A 17,412-nucleotide genomic window follows, 5' to 3' on the forward strand; every position below is an offset into this window, starting at 1 on the left:
GAGCCAACGACAGAGGTGAATGTATGGTATGAGCCGATGGTAAGAGTTTCTAACACATGCAAAACCTTATCACCGCGCGTTAGAATACACAGTAGGAACTATCTGCACTTCAATACTCTAGAACACCAGAATGTCCATAGTTTTGACTGAATTTAATCAAAAAATTATATTCCTGTTAAATTAACGTTAAAAAGCAATTGTGCGTTTAACATTAATTTGTCAATTTTTCCCTCGCAATGTTCGTTTGCGTTATTTAACTTCGCATGTCACAAACGGATCGTATGTCTATTATGCACACCGATTTTGAAGGGCGCTAAATTCACAATAAAGATTAAACGAAATAAAGAATAATGAAGAGGGAAAATTAGAGAATGTAAACATAAGCATTGAATTCATATATTTGGATCCTATAACACACCTGGCCGTGCCGACAAATTAGCATACTGTACGAAAGCCCAGAAGGCTCATTCGAGATTCAAGATTCAAGATTCGAAGTCCGATATTCGAAATTCGAGATTCGAATTTCGAGATTCAAGATCCAATCAAAAGCGGGTTCAAGATTTGATTACTCCCCTTTATTATGATTTTACTATCAAGAAATCGTTTAATATATAAATAGCAAATAGGCCATTTAATAAAATTACAATGCAAGAAAGAGTGTTATATATATTAGAAGGAAATTTAAATAATCATTGGATTTTTGATCAGCAAGATATACTTCAATTTCTATTATGGCTTCTTAAATATTAAATAGAATATATATATATCAGGAATATATATATTTTTGTATTGTCTACTTTGTTTACGGGGTTGATGACATATAAATAAAGTTACGAATACCTGTCAAGTGTTTAAAGATTAACAATAACTCCACCCCTACCCACCCTGCCTGCCTATTTTTCCAAACACACTGAAAGGCTTGAAACATGAAAGACGACGTAGTATTGATAAACAAAAATCGCGTTCGTTTTCCTGATAGAGGAAATACATAAAAATTAAGTATTCAATTACTTATCTTCATCTAAGGCTTTGATTTCTTGAATTAATTAAAAATTATATCTACAATACAGCTTGGCAATATGAATTAGAATAAATGCAGCATTTATTTTATCTTATATCAAATAGTAGATGAGTCTAAATTAGATGCAGAGCTATGTAGCTTTATGGTGTTATATTTTAGTCTCTGACCATAGCTTTATGGCCAAACGCTACAGTTCTATTCAGCAGTCAAGTCTCACTGTACATGTGCACCCTTTATAAATGTAATGAAATATATATCCTTAAATTATTGTGCAGTGTAGATACGACTCAAAATATTTCATATCTAATTATAATCAAATGCAACATTCTCCATCACCAATGATCTGATGAAATAACTTTAGTTGACCTATTTGTTCCGCAAGTCAACGATAAGACCATATAATATTCCATATATACGTATTTACTGTTTTGTTAAATTAGAAAAATAAGATTATATATGTATTTTTCAAAACGTAATCCAAATTTTAATTTTATTTCGTTTTAATACATAAAACATTTTTTCTTGCATTATCATTTTAGCACATGATACATTTGTTATAAATATATTCAACGATTTCTTGATAATAAAAACGTAACAAAGGGAAGTAATCAAAAGTTGAACCCGCTTTTGATTGGTTAGTTTGGATATTGAATTTCGAAACTCGAATTTTGAATCTCGAATTTCGAATATCGTATTTCGAATCTTGAATCTCGAATGAGCCTTCTGGGCTTTCGTAATACTGCGCTAACTTGCGGTATTCAATTTGTCGGCACGGCCAGTTGTGTTATAAGACCGACGACATCAAAAACTTTGAACTCAATGCTAAAATGACCAATTGTGGCTTTGTTGTTCTTGAGAAGAAATTTTTTAAAAAGATTTTTCCTATATGTTCCTAATCATCCCCCGATAAAGGATTTTAAGGTTTGGACATTTAATCTTTAAAAAAAACATATCACGTTTATTAATGTTTAACTTTTTCAGATGAGTTTAATATTGTACAACTTAGATCTCTTTCTTTAATCTGGTACTACCCTACCCTTGGGGGTCATGATTTTAACAAACTGGAATCTTCGCTATCCAAGGATGCTTCCATATCAATATGAACAATCATGGCGTTGTTGTTTTGAGAAGAAGATTTTTTTAAAAAAAAATTTCCTATGTTTTCCTATGTAAAACTTTGATCGTCCATTGTGGCCCCACCCTTCCCCTGGGGGTCATCTTTTGAACAAACATGAATTTACACTACCTGAGAATTATTCAGTTTGAGTTTCATTTTTCCTGGTCCAGTGGTTCTTGAGAAGAAAAATTTTAAAGGATGCCATTAATTTTTCACTTATATGTTTGCGTAATTATCTCCCCTTTGAAAAGGGTGTGACCCTTTATCTAAAAAACTTGAATTTTTTTCACCCGGGAATACTTAGTGGCAAGTTCGATGGAAATTGCACCCATGGTTTTTGAGAAGAGAAATGTAAAAAAACGTTTACGGACAGATAGATGGACGCTGGACAAAATGTGATCAATTTTTTTTTTCAATTTGGTGACATTACTGTACTCAATGAATCGGTTTTAATGATTTTATGTCAATTATTACAGCCGTATGTAATCCAGCTTGTCAAAATGAGGGTGTCTGCGTGAGTCCAAATACATGTCGCTGTCCACCAGGCCGATACACGGGCCCCAACTGCAATACACGTAAGTCAATTATCCATTCCTGATGTGGAATGCTTTTATTTGGAAAAAGATCTCTTAAACAATGTACTGGAACTAAAAATTTTGCTCAACTTTTATCCAGTAGAGCTGTATTTCAATTTTCTACGCTTTAAACAATAAAATCGTAATATTAGTTGACATTTCAATGAATACGAAGGTCATTTAAAAAAATTGTAGACTTTTGTCTTAACTTTTTTATTTAACCTCATATCATATCCAAATTTCGTACACATAACTTAACAACAAATTCGAATAATTTGAATAAAAAAATTGGAACCTAATTATAATCAAATGCAATATTCTCCATCAGCAATGATCTGATGCAATAACTTTAGTTGACCTATTTGTTCCGCAGGTCAACGATAAGACCATATAACATTCCATATATACGTATTTACTATTTTGTTAATTAGAAAAATAAGATTATATATGTATTTTTCAAAACATAATCCAGATTTTAATTTTATTTCGTTTTAATACATAAAACATTTTTTCTTGCATTATCATTTTAGCAAATGATACATTTGTTATAAATATATTCAACGATTTCTTGATAGTAAAAACGTAACAAAGGGAAGTAATCAAAAGTTGAACCCGCTTTTGATTGGTTAGTTTGGATCTTGAATTTCGAAACTCGAATTTTGAATCTCGAATTTCGAATATGGTACCCTGAATCTTGAATCTCGAATGAGCCTTCTGGGCTTTCGTAATACTGCGCTAACTTGCGGTATTCAATTTGTCGGCACGGCCAGTTGTGTTATAAGACCGACGACATCAAAAACTTTGAACTCAATGCTTAAATGACTAATTGTGGCTTTGTTGTTCTTGAGAAGAATTTTTTTAAAAAGATTTTTCCTATATGTTCCTAATCATCCCCCGATAAAGGATTTTAAGGTTTGGACATTTAATATTTAAAAAAAACATATCTTGTTATTAATTTTTAACTTTTTTCAGATGAGTTTAATATATGTACAACTTTGATCCCCTTCTTTAATCTGGTACTACCCTACCCTTGGGGGTCATGGTTTTAACAAACTGGAATCTTCGCTATCCAAGGATGCTTCCATATCAATATGAACAATCATGGCGTTGTTGTTCTTTGAGAAGAAGATCTTTAAAAAAAAATTCCTATGTATTCCTATGTAAAACTTTGATCGTCCATTGTGGCCCCACCCTTCCCTGGGGGTCATCTTTTGAACAAACATGAATTTACACTACCTGAGAATTATTCAATTTAAGTTAGTCTTTCTTGGTCCAGTGGTTCTTGAGAAGAAAAATTTTAAAGGATGCCATTAATTTTTCACTTATATGTTTGCGTAATTATCTCCCCTTTTGAAAAGGGTGTGACCCTTTATTTAAAAAACTTGAATTTTTTTCACCCGGGAATACTTAGTGGCAAGTTCGATGGAAATTGCACCAATGGTTTTTGAGAAGAGAAATGTAAAAAAACGTTTACGCACAGATAGATGGACGCTGGACAAAATGTGATCAAATTTTTTTTTTCAATTTGGTGACATTACTGTACTCAATGAATCGGTTTTAATGATTTTATGTCAATTATTACAGCCGTATGTAATCCAGCTTGTCAAAATGAGGGTGTCTGCGTGAGTCCAAATACATGTCGCTGTCCACCAGGCCGATACACGGGCCCCAACTGCAATATACGTAAGTCAGTTATCCATTCCTGATGTGGAATGCTTTTATTTGGAAAAAGATCTCTTATACAATGTACTGGAACTAAAAATTTTGCTCAACTTTTATCCAGTAGAGCTGTATTTCAATTTTCTACGCTTTAAACAATAAAATCATAATATTAGTTGACATTTCAATGAATACGAGGGTCATTTAAAAAAATTGTAGACTTTTGTTTTAACTTTTTTAAGTAACCTCATATCATATCCAAATTTCGTACACATAACTTAACAACAAATTCGAATAATTTGAATAAAAAAATTGGAACATATCTTCATATTTATAAAAATTATGAAAAATTTAGAACAGCAAAAATGGGATCATGGAGCAACGCCAAATTCGACTAATTTACTAATTTTCACTTTATAGTATCTACAGCCATGCCTCTAATAAATGGAACTGAAACGATATAAAATTTACATGTTTAAATTAAGTCTTGCTGAATTACTTAAGATCCTATTAGGCAATGTAATATATTGCTCCATTTATGTATATATATATATATAAAGCACTAAAAATGACCAACGACACGAACAATAAAAATTGTCAAATTTTCGGGACGCCCTGTCCCTTCCTCAGGACAAAGAAAAAAGTTAAAAAGTCATAAGAACAAAGGAAAAAGAGAAACAAAAACAACTAGCACTACTACTAAACTACTAAACACTAGATATTTACATACTTAATTACATGTTGAATTGGAAATTTTTAAGAACACTAATAAAGAAAGAAATCCGGACCGCTATGAAATGCGTCCGGTCTATGGGTATACTCGGGTGAAGTGCGATTTACATAATTGAACGAATTAATTATGCTAATTAATTACGACAATCAGTAAATCGTACATTGTTTCATTCTCTCAATATGGCGTAACTATACTTGATAAAGAGTAATCAAAGAAAAATAATACAGCAGGGATATTTTAAAATATGAATCATGATCTATTATAAATTTTGAAATATTATAGGACTTTAAAGAAATTTTTAAGAACACTATAATTAAAGAAATAAATCCGGACCGCTATGAAATACGTCCGGTCTATCGGGTATACTCGGGTAAAGACGGCTTTCCGGTTCGAACTGAATGAATATTGGTCAACTTTTTGAGATCTCACTTGGAATAAAAACTGTTGACGTTTCAACTGAGCACTAGCTAGCACGTTTACTGCGGGCATTTTCCCCGTAACGACAGAAATCCACGTGGCTTGTTTTGATTCTCGAAGGTCATAAAGAGGTTAATCGCATGTAAATGAAGACAGCGAAGAGGTTCAAAATCACAATACTTTTAGTTAGAAAAATAGAGCACAAGGTTGTTCAACAAAGATATTTTTACTCAACCTTTACACATATAATATACACATCAAACTCGACTCTTTAACATGTACTCGGTGTTTACGAAAGCTTTAAAGTGTGTACCTGTCAGTGATTTCTTTTGATATTCACGAAAATCAAAGGACCCTAACTTCAGCACGCAGCTTCGTATACTGTGTATATCTATTATTTGACATTTTTAGATGATGACTCAAATAATAAAGACATGATCAGTTAGTAATAAAATTTAATTTTTAAGGTTTTTGAAAAATGTTCGAAATTTGACGAGTAACCGTGGACCACAGATAAGCCTTATTTAAGACTTGTCCTTTATAAGGAACATAAAGCATCAAAGAATTAAGAATTTTTGAAATTTTTTGTCTGATACGTTCATTATTTGCCAAATTATTATAAAATAAAAACAACATTTTATGATCACCTGGCGCCGTCACCGTTTAGTTTTTTGACGTCCGACAATGTCATTGTTTTTCAATATCCCTTCTTCTTCATACTCTTATTTTGACGAGATTCCCTGGAGCCGAGTAACGACTTAAACCCGTCTTGTTTATATGACTTGACAATGTCATGAACAGCGGCTTTCAATGCACATAATCTTGAAAATGGATTCATTCATTAGGAGAGGTACTCGCTTGATTGTGCCAGCATGTTTTGCCTTTTGAAATTAATTTCTACATCACATGATCATCGTCATTTTTTGACGTGATTGATTTTTCACACCTTGGCTACAAATCGACATTAACTGTGCATCCCTTTTCTCTGTGAATCTCTTTTGGCATTAAAAAAACAAGTACTCTGGATACATGTCATATCTCCGTATCCCGATGAAACATTTCCTAGGTCTAAACCAGTTTTTTCAGGGGCAAAACCTTATAGAATGTTGGAAAAGGAAACCACTCCCCCTTTTGACGTCATTTTCAAGGCTTTGTTTGTCTAAGCAGTCCATGAAAAATTTGCGATAACTTCTAATAGAACTTCCAGAATGAGATAAGAATTCCATATTTTATGGAACAATAGTGTCCTATTACATACCTGAATTAACGGGATTTAAGGATGTCAATTATTCATATCAAAAGAGTTAGTTACACTGAGGTCGAAAATCTTCGTGTTCGAGGTTGCGCCGACTGGACATACCAGTTCTTACAAAAACATTACTAATTTATTTAAAAATAACATTTATGATGTATGGTTTATACTATTGATAGAAAAGATTTTACACACTCTGCTTTTGCAGCTGCTTCGAAGCAGAGCTGCAAAAGCAGAGCATGTAAACAAGAGTTTTGCACTGCAGGCATGTAAGCAGACAGAATAGAACTTGCTCTTTTTCAGTCTGCAAAGCAGACGTAACTGACCATTCTGATATGAAACTATATGGATTTAAAGTGAGAGCAGGCAAGGTTAGCAGCTGGTGTTGTTACATTATCTTGCTAATTTTGTTATAAGAGTTATTGCCCTTTGATTGATTGATTTTACATACACTATTGTTTGAGTATGCGCAAGGCGCCACTTGTGATTTCCGTTCTACAGAATACAGAGTCAGAAAACGTGCTCGTCATTTTCACTGCATCTTTGCATTCAGAAAACATAACATGGTGTCAGAATTTACAGAAGTCTCGTAAAAATGGATCTTACAGGCATACCTACGCCAGGTATGGATTGGACCTCGACAAATTTGGTCGACAGCTGGAAAAAATTCCAACAGCACGTGCAACTTATATTTGATGGCCCATTGAAAGAGAAAGATGAGACTGTTAAGATAAGTTATTTACTTATTTGGGTAGGCGACAAAGGTCGTGATGTGTATAATACGTGGACTCTGACTGAACGAAGACAAGAAAAAGCTCGACACTTACTACAAGCGTTTTAAGGCGTACGTGCAGCCTAAGCTCAACCCTGTGTTTAGCAGATTCAAGTTCAATAACGAAGTTCAAGGTCAGCAGTCGATTGAGCAGTTTGTCACCAGACTCCGTTTGTTAGCTAAAGACTGTCAGTATCACGATGCAGACGAGATGATCCGTGATAGGATTGTGTTTGGGACAAATTCCGCCAAGATTCGCGAAAAGCTTATAAATGAAGGTGACAAGCTTACTCTGGATAAAGCCATCCAAATCGCCCAAACCAACAAACATATCACAGAGGAGTGCAGTCGATGGGTACCACGTCACAGGAAGTTCACGCGGTTACATCTAGACTACCCCCAGGAAATCGTGATTCCCACAAGACTTCCAAAACTGGCCATAGCACCAGTCAACCTGAACCAAAACGGTATAGTGACGCAGCCGCAAGCCATGCATCCAGTAAACCTGTATGTCCGAACTGTGGATACAAACATACTAAAAAGGAGAAGTGCCCTGCGTACGGAAAACCTGCAAGCTTTGCATTAAACGGAACCACTTCGCTAAAGTTTGTCGTAGCAAGAAAGTTCATGAAGTTCGCGAGCAGCACACAACTGGAGCAGAATATCCTTTATACAGTCACAGCTCTAATGACAATTTTACTGATTTGTTTGTTGATTGTATCAGTGTAGTTCATGCTCTTAACAAATCTGATGTGTCATATGAACAAAATCAAGCATTTACACATGTAACAATAGGTCCAAATAATGTACCAGTCAAATGTAAGCTTGACACTGGCTCACAAGTTAATGTTATACCAGTATCTACTTATAAACAGCTAGGTGTTGCTGATCAGTTGAGTCCGTCATCTAATTTGTCTGGTTATGATGGGTCACCAGTTAAGACACTGGGTTCTTGTAGTAGCTGTTAAGGTTGGGGACAAGATATTTTACACACAGTTTCATGTTGTTGACCCTGACAGTAGACATGCCCCACCTATCCTCGGACTTTCATCATGTATGAATATGGACTTGTTAGGTTTGTTAATTCCTTGACAGTTAAGTCGACTTTAACAGACCCCATTTCAGACAGTGTACTAGACAAAGAGACTGTTTTGACACAGTTTAAGGATATCTTTGAAGGGTTAGGGTTATTCCCAGGGGAATGTACTATCCATATAGATCCCGATGCTATACCTGCTGTCCACCCCCCTCGTAGAATACCACAGGCTTTGGGTGACAGGGTAAAAACTGAGTTAGACCGGATGGAGAAGTTACAGGTCATTGCTAAGGTCGACACCCCCACACATTGGGTAAACTCCATGGTTGTTGTCGAGAAGCCATCTGGAGCTTTACGAATCTGCCTTGACCCCAGGGATCTAAACAAGGTCATTCATCGACCCCATTACCCCTTGAAAACTCTCAATGACATTTTACCGGAGTTATCTGGTGCACGTTATTTCACCAAGCTTGATGCGCGCTCAGGTTATTGGACTATTAAGCTTGATGACGACTCAAGCTATCTTACTACTTTCAATACCCCTATGGTAGGTATCGCTTCCTCAGATTACCCTTTGGCCTGAAATCTGCACAGGATGAATTTCAGCGCAAGATTGACTACTGTTATGCAGGTCTCAAAGGTGTTGTTGCTATAGTCGATGACATTCTTGTCTACGGGAAGACCCGTGCTGAGCACGATAGCAATTTGAAAGCCGCTCTTCAGCGCACAAGAGAAATGGGCATTAAGCTCAATGATGAGAAGCTCGATGTAGGTCAGACACAAGTCGAGTACTTTGGTCACTTACTTTCTGCAGATGGCGTCAAGCCGGACCCTAAAAAGGTCTCAGCTGTCAAAGACATGAAACCACCGGAAAATCGTAACGAACTCGAGACAGTACTGGGTATGGTAAACTACCTATCCAAATTTGCACCAAACTTGGCTGATACTACTAGCCCCATGCGACAATTATTGTCAAAAAGGTCTGAATTTGTTTGGGGCCCAGCCCAAGAAGAGTCTTTTGCTAAGGTTAAGGACATAATCACAAGGTCACCAGGCCCAGTATTGGCCTATTTTGATCCTTGCAAAGATACTGTATTGCAAGTCGACGCCTCCAAATTTGGTCTTGGAGCTCTCTCTTACAAGAAGGCAAGATTGTGTTTTATGCCTCTAAATCAATTACCATATCAGAAATTAACTACGCACAAATTGAAAAAGAAATGTTAACTATTCTGTTTGGGTGTAAGCATTTTTCATCATTATGTATATGGGCGCGAGGTGTGCGTTCAAACAGACCACAAGCCATTAGTGGCTATTATGCAGAAGTCCATACTTACTGCCCTTGCCCGCTTATTGCGCATGGTTTTGCAATTGCAGAGATTCAACCTTAAGCTTGTTCATGTTCCAGGAAAGCAATTTCCTGTAGATGATACACTTTCTAGGAAGTACTTACCTCATACAATGCCACAGCTTTCCAAGGGAGTTGAGGCTCAGGTACATTTGGTTCATGAGAATTTACAGGTCAGTGACCGTCGTCTAGAACAGATTAGGTTGACTACACAATCAGACCCCGAGTTTCAAACCTTAAATTTATTTTGGAAGGGTGGCTGGATGCGCGCAGAGATTGCCTAAACCCCATTACGGAATATTGGAACTTCCGCAATGAATTGTCTGTTAAGAATGGACTCATTATGAAGGGTCTTAGAATAGTCATTCCCCATGACCTCAGGACAAAGCTCTTAAAAATATTACATGTGGGTCACACTGGTATTGAGAAAACCCTGAGACGAGCCCGTGACATAGTTTTCTGGCCAGGACTTACGAGGGACATTGTTAGACCTAATACTGAACTGAATGTTTGATTAGAATTGAGGAATTCTAACTCCAAGGAACCTTTGCAATCTCATAAAATTCCCTCATACATTGTACCCCTGGCAAACAATTGCTTCAGATCTCTTCCTATGGAATGACAAGGACTATGTTGTGTTTGATGCCTACTATAGTAGGTATTTTGAAGTTTTCAGACGAACCAACACTCATAGTTCCACCATCATCTCAAAATACAAAGAAGTCTTTGCAAGGTATGTTATACCTGAAAAAAAAAATTGTTTCGGACAATGTTCCACAGTATTCAAGTTATGAATTTGCTGATTTTTCCAAAGAGTTGAATTTTCAGCATGTCACTTCAAGCCTAAGATACCCTAGATCTAATGGTCTTACTGAAAGGACAGTACAAACCATAAAGGACATTCTTACTAAGTTTAAGGCTGACCGACAAGACATTAATTTGGCCCTTCTGACAAATAGGACTAATCCTTTAGTCATAGGACTTAACCTATCACAATTGCTTATGTCCAGAATACTTAGGTCAAACATCCCTTTTTTCCAGGAAAGCCTTAAGCCATCCCATCATGACACATATACAGATTAGGGTAAACTACAAGTCAGTCATGACAAGTCAAAGGTCTACCTTAATAGATCAGCTCGACCACTTAAGCCCCTCAACTCTGGTGATTCAGTTAGGGTTCAGCTGAATGAGAAAACAATCGACCTCAGCCATTATAATGCAACCACATGCATATGGGAATAGGTCATAATTGGTCAAGACACCTGCTGCTTTTATGTATAGGCGCAACAGGAGATTTCTCCATAAGACAAATGATGCTCCCCAGCCAGAAGAGCTTGATATTCCTCAGTTTGTTGTTTTCAAGCAAGAGCCTTTGCCAGATGATACCCCTAATTTGAATCTGGTAATGATGTTCTACCTTGAGAAAATCCTGACATAGCTTAACACACCTAAGCCCAAAGAGCTATCCAAACCATATGTTTAATAAGTCTGGAAGAGTTGTAAAACCCAAAATCACTCCTTCTATGTAATCAAATTGTCATTCATTTGTTATCTAATTATCATATCAGTCTACATTATTTGCACATGTATGTCCATTATACATGGTTAATATGTTCATTTTGATTAAGAACTTCGTATGCAGATTTGAACACTTATGATTTTCAATTTGACAGTGTTAATGCAGTATGATGATTGTCCATGAATTAGGTGACTTAGATTTTTTGTTAAAAGGGGAGATGTTACATTATCTTACTAATTATATTATAAGAATTATTGCCCTTTGGTCGATTGATTTTTACATACACTTTGTATGAGTATGCACAGGGCGCCACTTGTGATTTCCGTTCTACAGAATACAGAGTAAAAACGTGCTCATTATCTTGTCGTCATTTTCACTGCATCTTTGCATTCAGAAAACATAACAGGTGTAAACTCTTTGTTTGCTTTGCAGAGTAAAATGCAGACCAAAAATGCAGCTGCTAAAGCAGAGCGTGTAAACTGGGCTTAAAATGCTTGTAAGATATTGCTATCAAAGTACACGCATTTAAAAATGAAAATCTTAAAAGGCCCATTAAACCTTGATGTTTTATGTTACAGCTTTATGTTCCTACCAATCGCCCTGCTTCCCCGGCACGTGTAATAACTCAGTAGATTGTCAATGTCATCAAGGGTTTACTGGGAGGGATGGAAATCAACGCTGTAAAACAAGTAAGCTACTGTAGTTAAGGTGGCATATATATATGTCCGCAGATTTACATCATCTTTGTGTTATCTTCATTAATTTTACAAAAATTGACGCACACTAAACTTGAAGCAATGTTAACTTTTCTGATCAAAGAGTGTCCTTCATATATGATCCTTGAGAATGTATGTTTACAGTGACGTCAGAGATGAGTCCAATTATAACGCAGTGTACCTCCATTCTCGCTTATGTTGAAAGAACTGGTAAGAGGAGGGAACTGTACCGATTTGTAACCGATTCCTCTGAACCAAACTCTACAAAAGTAGATACAATGTGGGTAAACCAAAATTATTACAACTACATCAACGTCACATTTGCGGCCATTTCTTCGGCACCAGACAACGTAGCCGTTCCTAAATATGTAAAACAGTTTAAAATGGGAATCATTTCCGGAAGAATAAACCTTATTCATCACAAAGTTGGAAGAAGAGGTGAATTTATGATAATTAACATCTTTTGAAATGACAAAAATGTTTTTAAAAGTTTGATGTAATATAAATTATCTTAGAAACAGGAGTTAATTTTGTACTCTAATCTGTATTACTAGATAAAGACAAACCATTTATTAGTCGAAATGATACCATCGACTGTGAAAGCAAGCCGGGACCCCTCAGCCCAAACGATGATGTATTTCACTGTAACTACACGGATGTTAACTTTTACAGACAGCTAGAAAATGGAGACAAGTAAAACACAACTTTTTCTTTACAATTTGTGTGAAAATATTGGACCGTTCGTTACAATTATTAACAGCCTACTTTTTAGGAATATTTTTTAAAAAGACGTCTTTAAAAAAATCTGCTTCTGATTGGTTTTAAGTTTATTGCTTTATGTATATCTAATATTTATTTGTATTTTGCTTAGTTTAACCCTGACGGTTTTTACTGAGAACGGGGGCTTTAGAGACTTAATAGGGTCATCTGTAAACAAAGACTTTTTTATCGGCCGGATGTCCACAAAATCTACAATGTTCCGGTTTGATTTGGTGAAGCCATATCATTGTCTACTAGACGGGGCATGTCAGACAACAGCTTTTGATGTATCAGAGGATATAACAAAGGTAACATGGTCTTATCCAACTCAAAGAAATAATTCAATGCATGCAAATCAACAAGAAAGTACAGTAAAACTATTCATAAACCCTTACTGGATGTAAAAATATGATTTGAATTAATATTTTTTTTCATAAGTCACCTTTGGAATTATCATGGCAAAACTGGGAAGATGAGCTTTCTGGAATCCAAGAATACAAAATACAGGTGTATCAGCTGAAGTTCAACACAAGCAACCTAGCAGAACCGAATCCCTGGCGTCCAGATGAGGAAATATCCCTGACGCCATTGAAAACAAGTTACACCTATACCCCTAAGAGGGCAGGGATGTATTCCTTGGTACTTAATGTAATAGATAAAGCCAACAATACACAGCACGCCCGCACCTTGGTCTTATATGACCCTGGCTCAAATATTACTTTGTCTAAACTACCATTCAAAGCAGAAAGTGCAGCATCTGAAACTAACTATCAGTGGCAGAATAATCTCAGCAACAACATTATTATGTCGTGGAAAGGACACTTCCAAAACAAATTTCATGACGACAATAAACTTTTAAATCCAGTAACACATTATAGACATTTCGATTATGAAGCAAGATATGAAAAACAAGTTCCATACCAACTTGATGATAACTCAGGGAAACGAACACTTGCGGAGATCCGGAATGTTCACGGCATCGTGAAATTTGAATATTTCTACAGACATGGCAATCAGGGAGACAAAACCCCACAGACCTGGTATAGGGTGAATGATACATTTTCTGAAACACAGACATTCAACATTGAAAGAAAAGATGGCGATACCATTAATTTCTGGGCCAAAGCCACTGACATCATGGGGAATACGAAAGTCGACTTGTCAAAGATTTTCTTCGATTCAAGCTCACCAAAGAGTTTAAAACCCTCTGATGTTACATTTACAAAGAATGTCAAAAATGCCACCTTCGCCTTCTCCAGTCGGTAAGAAATAAAACTTCTCATTTTTCTGTATTGATTCTTTTTGAAATCAGTGAAATTAAGAGGATACATTTCTAAGTCTTTTGAAAATTGAGATCGCCATTTATAGCCCATGTATTTTCTCAGCCTACAGGTAGAGGCGTTTGACAGACAGAGTGGTATACATAAAATACACGTAGAACTAAGATCTAACAGTACTAACAAATTATTCCATGAAAGCGATATTCCAGGAAATAAAACAGAGGTAAGGAATTTTTTGTTTGAATATTTGTTTTATATTTTATATTAAATATGATAGAAAAAACTAAGACTAAATGTCTGGTGGATTGTTACTGTATTTGGGGCCGAAAAAAAATGTAAATGATGTCTGGTGGTTTATTGTTACTGTAGGTGGATCCTGGATTTAAGACCGGATACACGACGTCCGTAGGAAGCTTCTTTTATTACCGTCATGATGTGGACATCAATAACTGCTGGATGGTTGTGTCGAAGGAAAAATTCGCCCAGGAATTTGTCTTACTAAATCTTACTGTTTACAACATGGCAATGTTACCAACTTCCTACATCCAGACCGTGAGAGGATTTAACAACCTTCGAAACTAGAAATCTTTTATGTACCGTAACTCTGTTCAATATGTTTATGACCTCATTTAAATTTCTTTTACAGATTACAGATGTAGCTTCCCTAAACGGCATGGATGAATGTAAGACATAGTTGTGTAATCTTCAGAGTTTAGATATAATTAGATCTTCAAAAATTAAACTGTGTTCAGATCCCAAAATAAAATGCATGCATTAACTTCATGTTTACATTTCTGGTTCTTGATATCAGTACCTCATCTCTTTAGACTCTGGTCCAATAAATTTAACTATAACTGCAACCTATGACAACGGCGTTCGTCTGAATTGGATCGTACCTCCAACTTGTTACGAGAGGTCAAAATTTATAGTACAGTTCCAATCATCCAGTGGTCAAGTTCACGTCCGATTTGTAGATAAGGACGCCGACTGGTTTGATTTGACAGGACTGGATCCAGAAACAAGTTACAACCTGTCCTTTGTAACAGAATATGGTCCTCAGAGGAGTGATCCTGTATTTCTACACTTCAAAACAGCCGAGGCACCAACTACTCTGACCGGGGGAGCAATAGCAGGAATTTCTTTTAGTAATAAAATATATAATTATGCATCTCTCTCTCTCTCTCTCTCTCTCTCTCTCTCTCTCTCTCTCTCTCTCTCTCTCTCTCTCTCTCTCTCTCTCTCTCTCTCTCTCTCTCTCTCTCAAACAAAACAGTATGGTAACATCAGTTTTTGGAATATGCAATAGTTTAGAATAAAGGCCAAAGTTTTCAACCGGTAGGTTCCTCAGGTAAGTTTGATGTGGGGTGGAGCTTAATCGAAGCGGCTGAGAAGCCCCCAGGGAACGACACTGGCTTGTGTAAAGCTACCTATATACACAGGGTGTTACCTGAGTGTATTACCTGTATGCGTTTTCCTATGAAATTGCAAAAACGAAGCTGTTTTTTTAATGTGTAGGTCAATTGAAATACATGAAATAAAGCATGTTTTTGTTGCGGACAGAATCCTTCTCAATTTCTTAAAATCAAGCATTCTTAGTTATTCCGCAATTTCAATATACTGTGTTTGTTAATCAAATGTTATTACGAATATCGCACTAAAATCGGTCGTTGTAATCTGGCGGTCGTGTACTCAAAACAAAAGAAGAAATCGGGTCATAAATCTCTCGATGAATAACAATTAAACTTATAAATGCTGTTGAGGATAAACTATTAAGAAATATAATAGTCTAAATAAATTTTATTAAAGATAAATCCTTCGTGATTTTTCCATAACGCATGGTCTGTAAATCACCAGGGCTTCGGACCTAGGATGATTCCCGACCGCTTTGTACATGTATATGTGAAACGTGAATGGAATCACCTGAAGCGTACTTTTTTCTTTCGGGATTCATAATGCAAAGCAAGATGTTATAATTCGACTAATATTTACATCCACTGAATATTTTCTCCTTTATTTCTTAAGAAAACCCATTGCGTTAATCACTGCATAAACTACATTAGGCATGTCGCCTGTACAGATTTCTTGATCAGTGGCTGTTCCATCAATGAAACGTATAAAGACGTTCGCATCATTAATACAATCATTAAACTTTTTTAATCCTTCTTTAAATGATTATTTAAACAGATATAAATATAAACAATAAAATGTCTTTCTTTGTATGTTATTACTGGAATTAAACGGTCGCAGCTATTGCAGAAAAAGTTTACATAACCCGCTTACGCGGGTTACGTATTTTTTCTGCAACAGCTGGTTCCGTTAATTCCAGTAATAACAAACAAAGAAAGCATTTTATTGTTTAAATATCTCTTCTAAAACTGGTTATACCGTATATCCGGTTTTTTCGCGTGTTGGAAATTTTTCGAAAAAGGAGTAGATTAGTACATCTGTTATTTTGCGAAAGTTATTTTTTACGATTATTTAAAGATTTTTTTTTGTTTAAAATGGTATTGTTTTATGTCACATTTTAGCTGATATAATTTCTGCATGTTTTATATTTTGGGAATTAAAAATGGTCGCAAAAAATACGAAAAATAGATCATCGCGAAAAAAAAAACGGATCTACGGTAATACCGAAACTTCATCACCATGTCTCGACCAAAAGCGAAACGTACAGGTTTGTGTTAAATTTAAAAATAAATATAAAATAATTTTAGTTCTTTCCATGATACTTCAAACTCGCGTCGGTTTATTTTGCTAGTTATGGTGGAATAAATGTACGTAAACTCATGTTTTGACAATTAAATTTAAGATTATCGATTGTAATAGTGAAATCCCCCCCCCCCTTCTAAAATTAATATAATAATATATAAACATGATTTTCTTATTTAATCATTTGACAGATTGATTACATTTAGAGCATATTCTTGCTAATTAAAAAAGAACGCTTTGGTTCTTTATTTATCACGTTGGCATATGCGGTTAGGCATCAAAGGCCCAAATGTTAATTCGATAGTCGATACGATCCCCAGACAAGGTACACAAGATATACACAACGACAAAAAACTAAATGTCAATCAAATCCAAGTATCCGATACCAGGCTTAATATTTTAGCGTTTTTTAAAAATGTTGGGTGTAATTGCCGCCATGGTGGTTCTATAGCGCCTTGGACGTTTAACTGTGGTCAGAGAAGACATTCAACGCAGGGTAACA

At 35.7% G+C, this 17,412-nt stretch overlaps 1 protein-coding gene across 1 annotated transcript; it reads left to right on the forward strand.

Moving 5' to 3' along the window:
• Positions 1-2,575: 2,575 nt before the first annotated feature.
• On the forward strand, positions 2,576-15,478 carry LOC134254422 (uncharacterized; the record flags this gene model as incomplete). The annotated part of the gene is made up of 11 exons (XM_062736948.1): positions 2,576-2,713; positions 4,298-4,396; positions 12,025-12,135; positions 12,307-12,600; positions 12,717-12,855; positions 13,034-13,229; positions 13,360-14,183; positions 14,307-14,424; positions 14,571-14,753; positions 14,848-14,884; positions 15,029-15,478. Coding segments are annotated over exons 1-11 (2,566 nt in total), but the record flags the coding sequence as incomplete, so codon positions are not given.
• Between the last annotated feature and the right edge of the window lie 1,934 nt (positions 15,479-17,412).

This window comes from Saccostrea cucullata, unplaced genomic scaffold, assembly GCF_032062105.1.
Source record: "Saccostrea cucullata isolate Sc308-1 unplaced genomic scaffold, CSIRO_AGI_Scuc_v1 ctg13298, whole genome shotgun sequence".
NCBI classification, from domain to species: domain Eukaryota; kingdom Metazoa; phylum Mollusca; class Bivalvia; order Ostreida; family Ostreidae; genus Saccostrea; species Saccostrea cuccullata.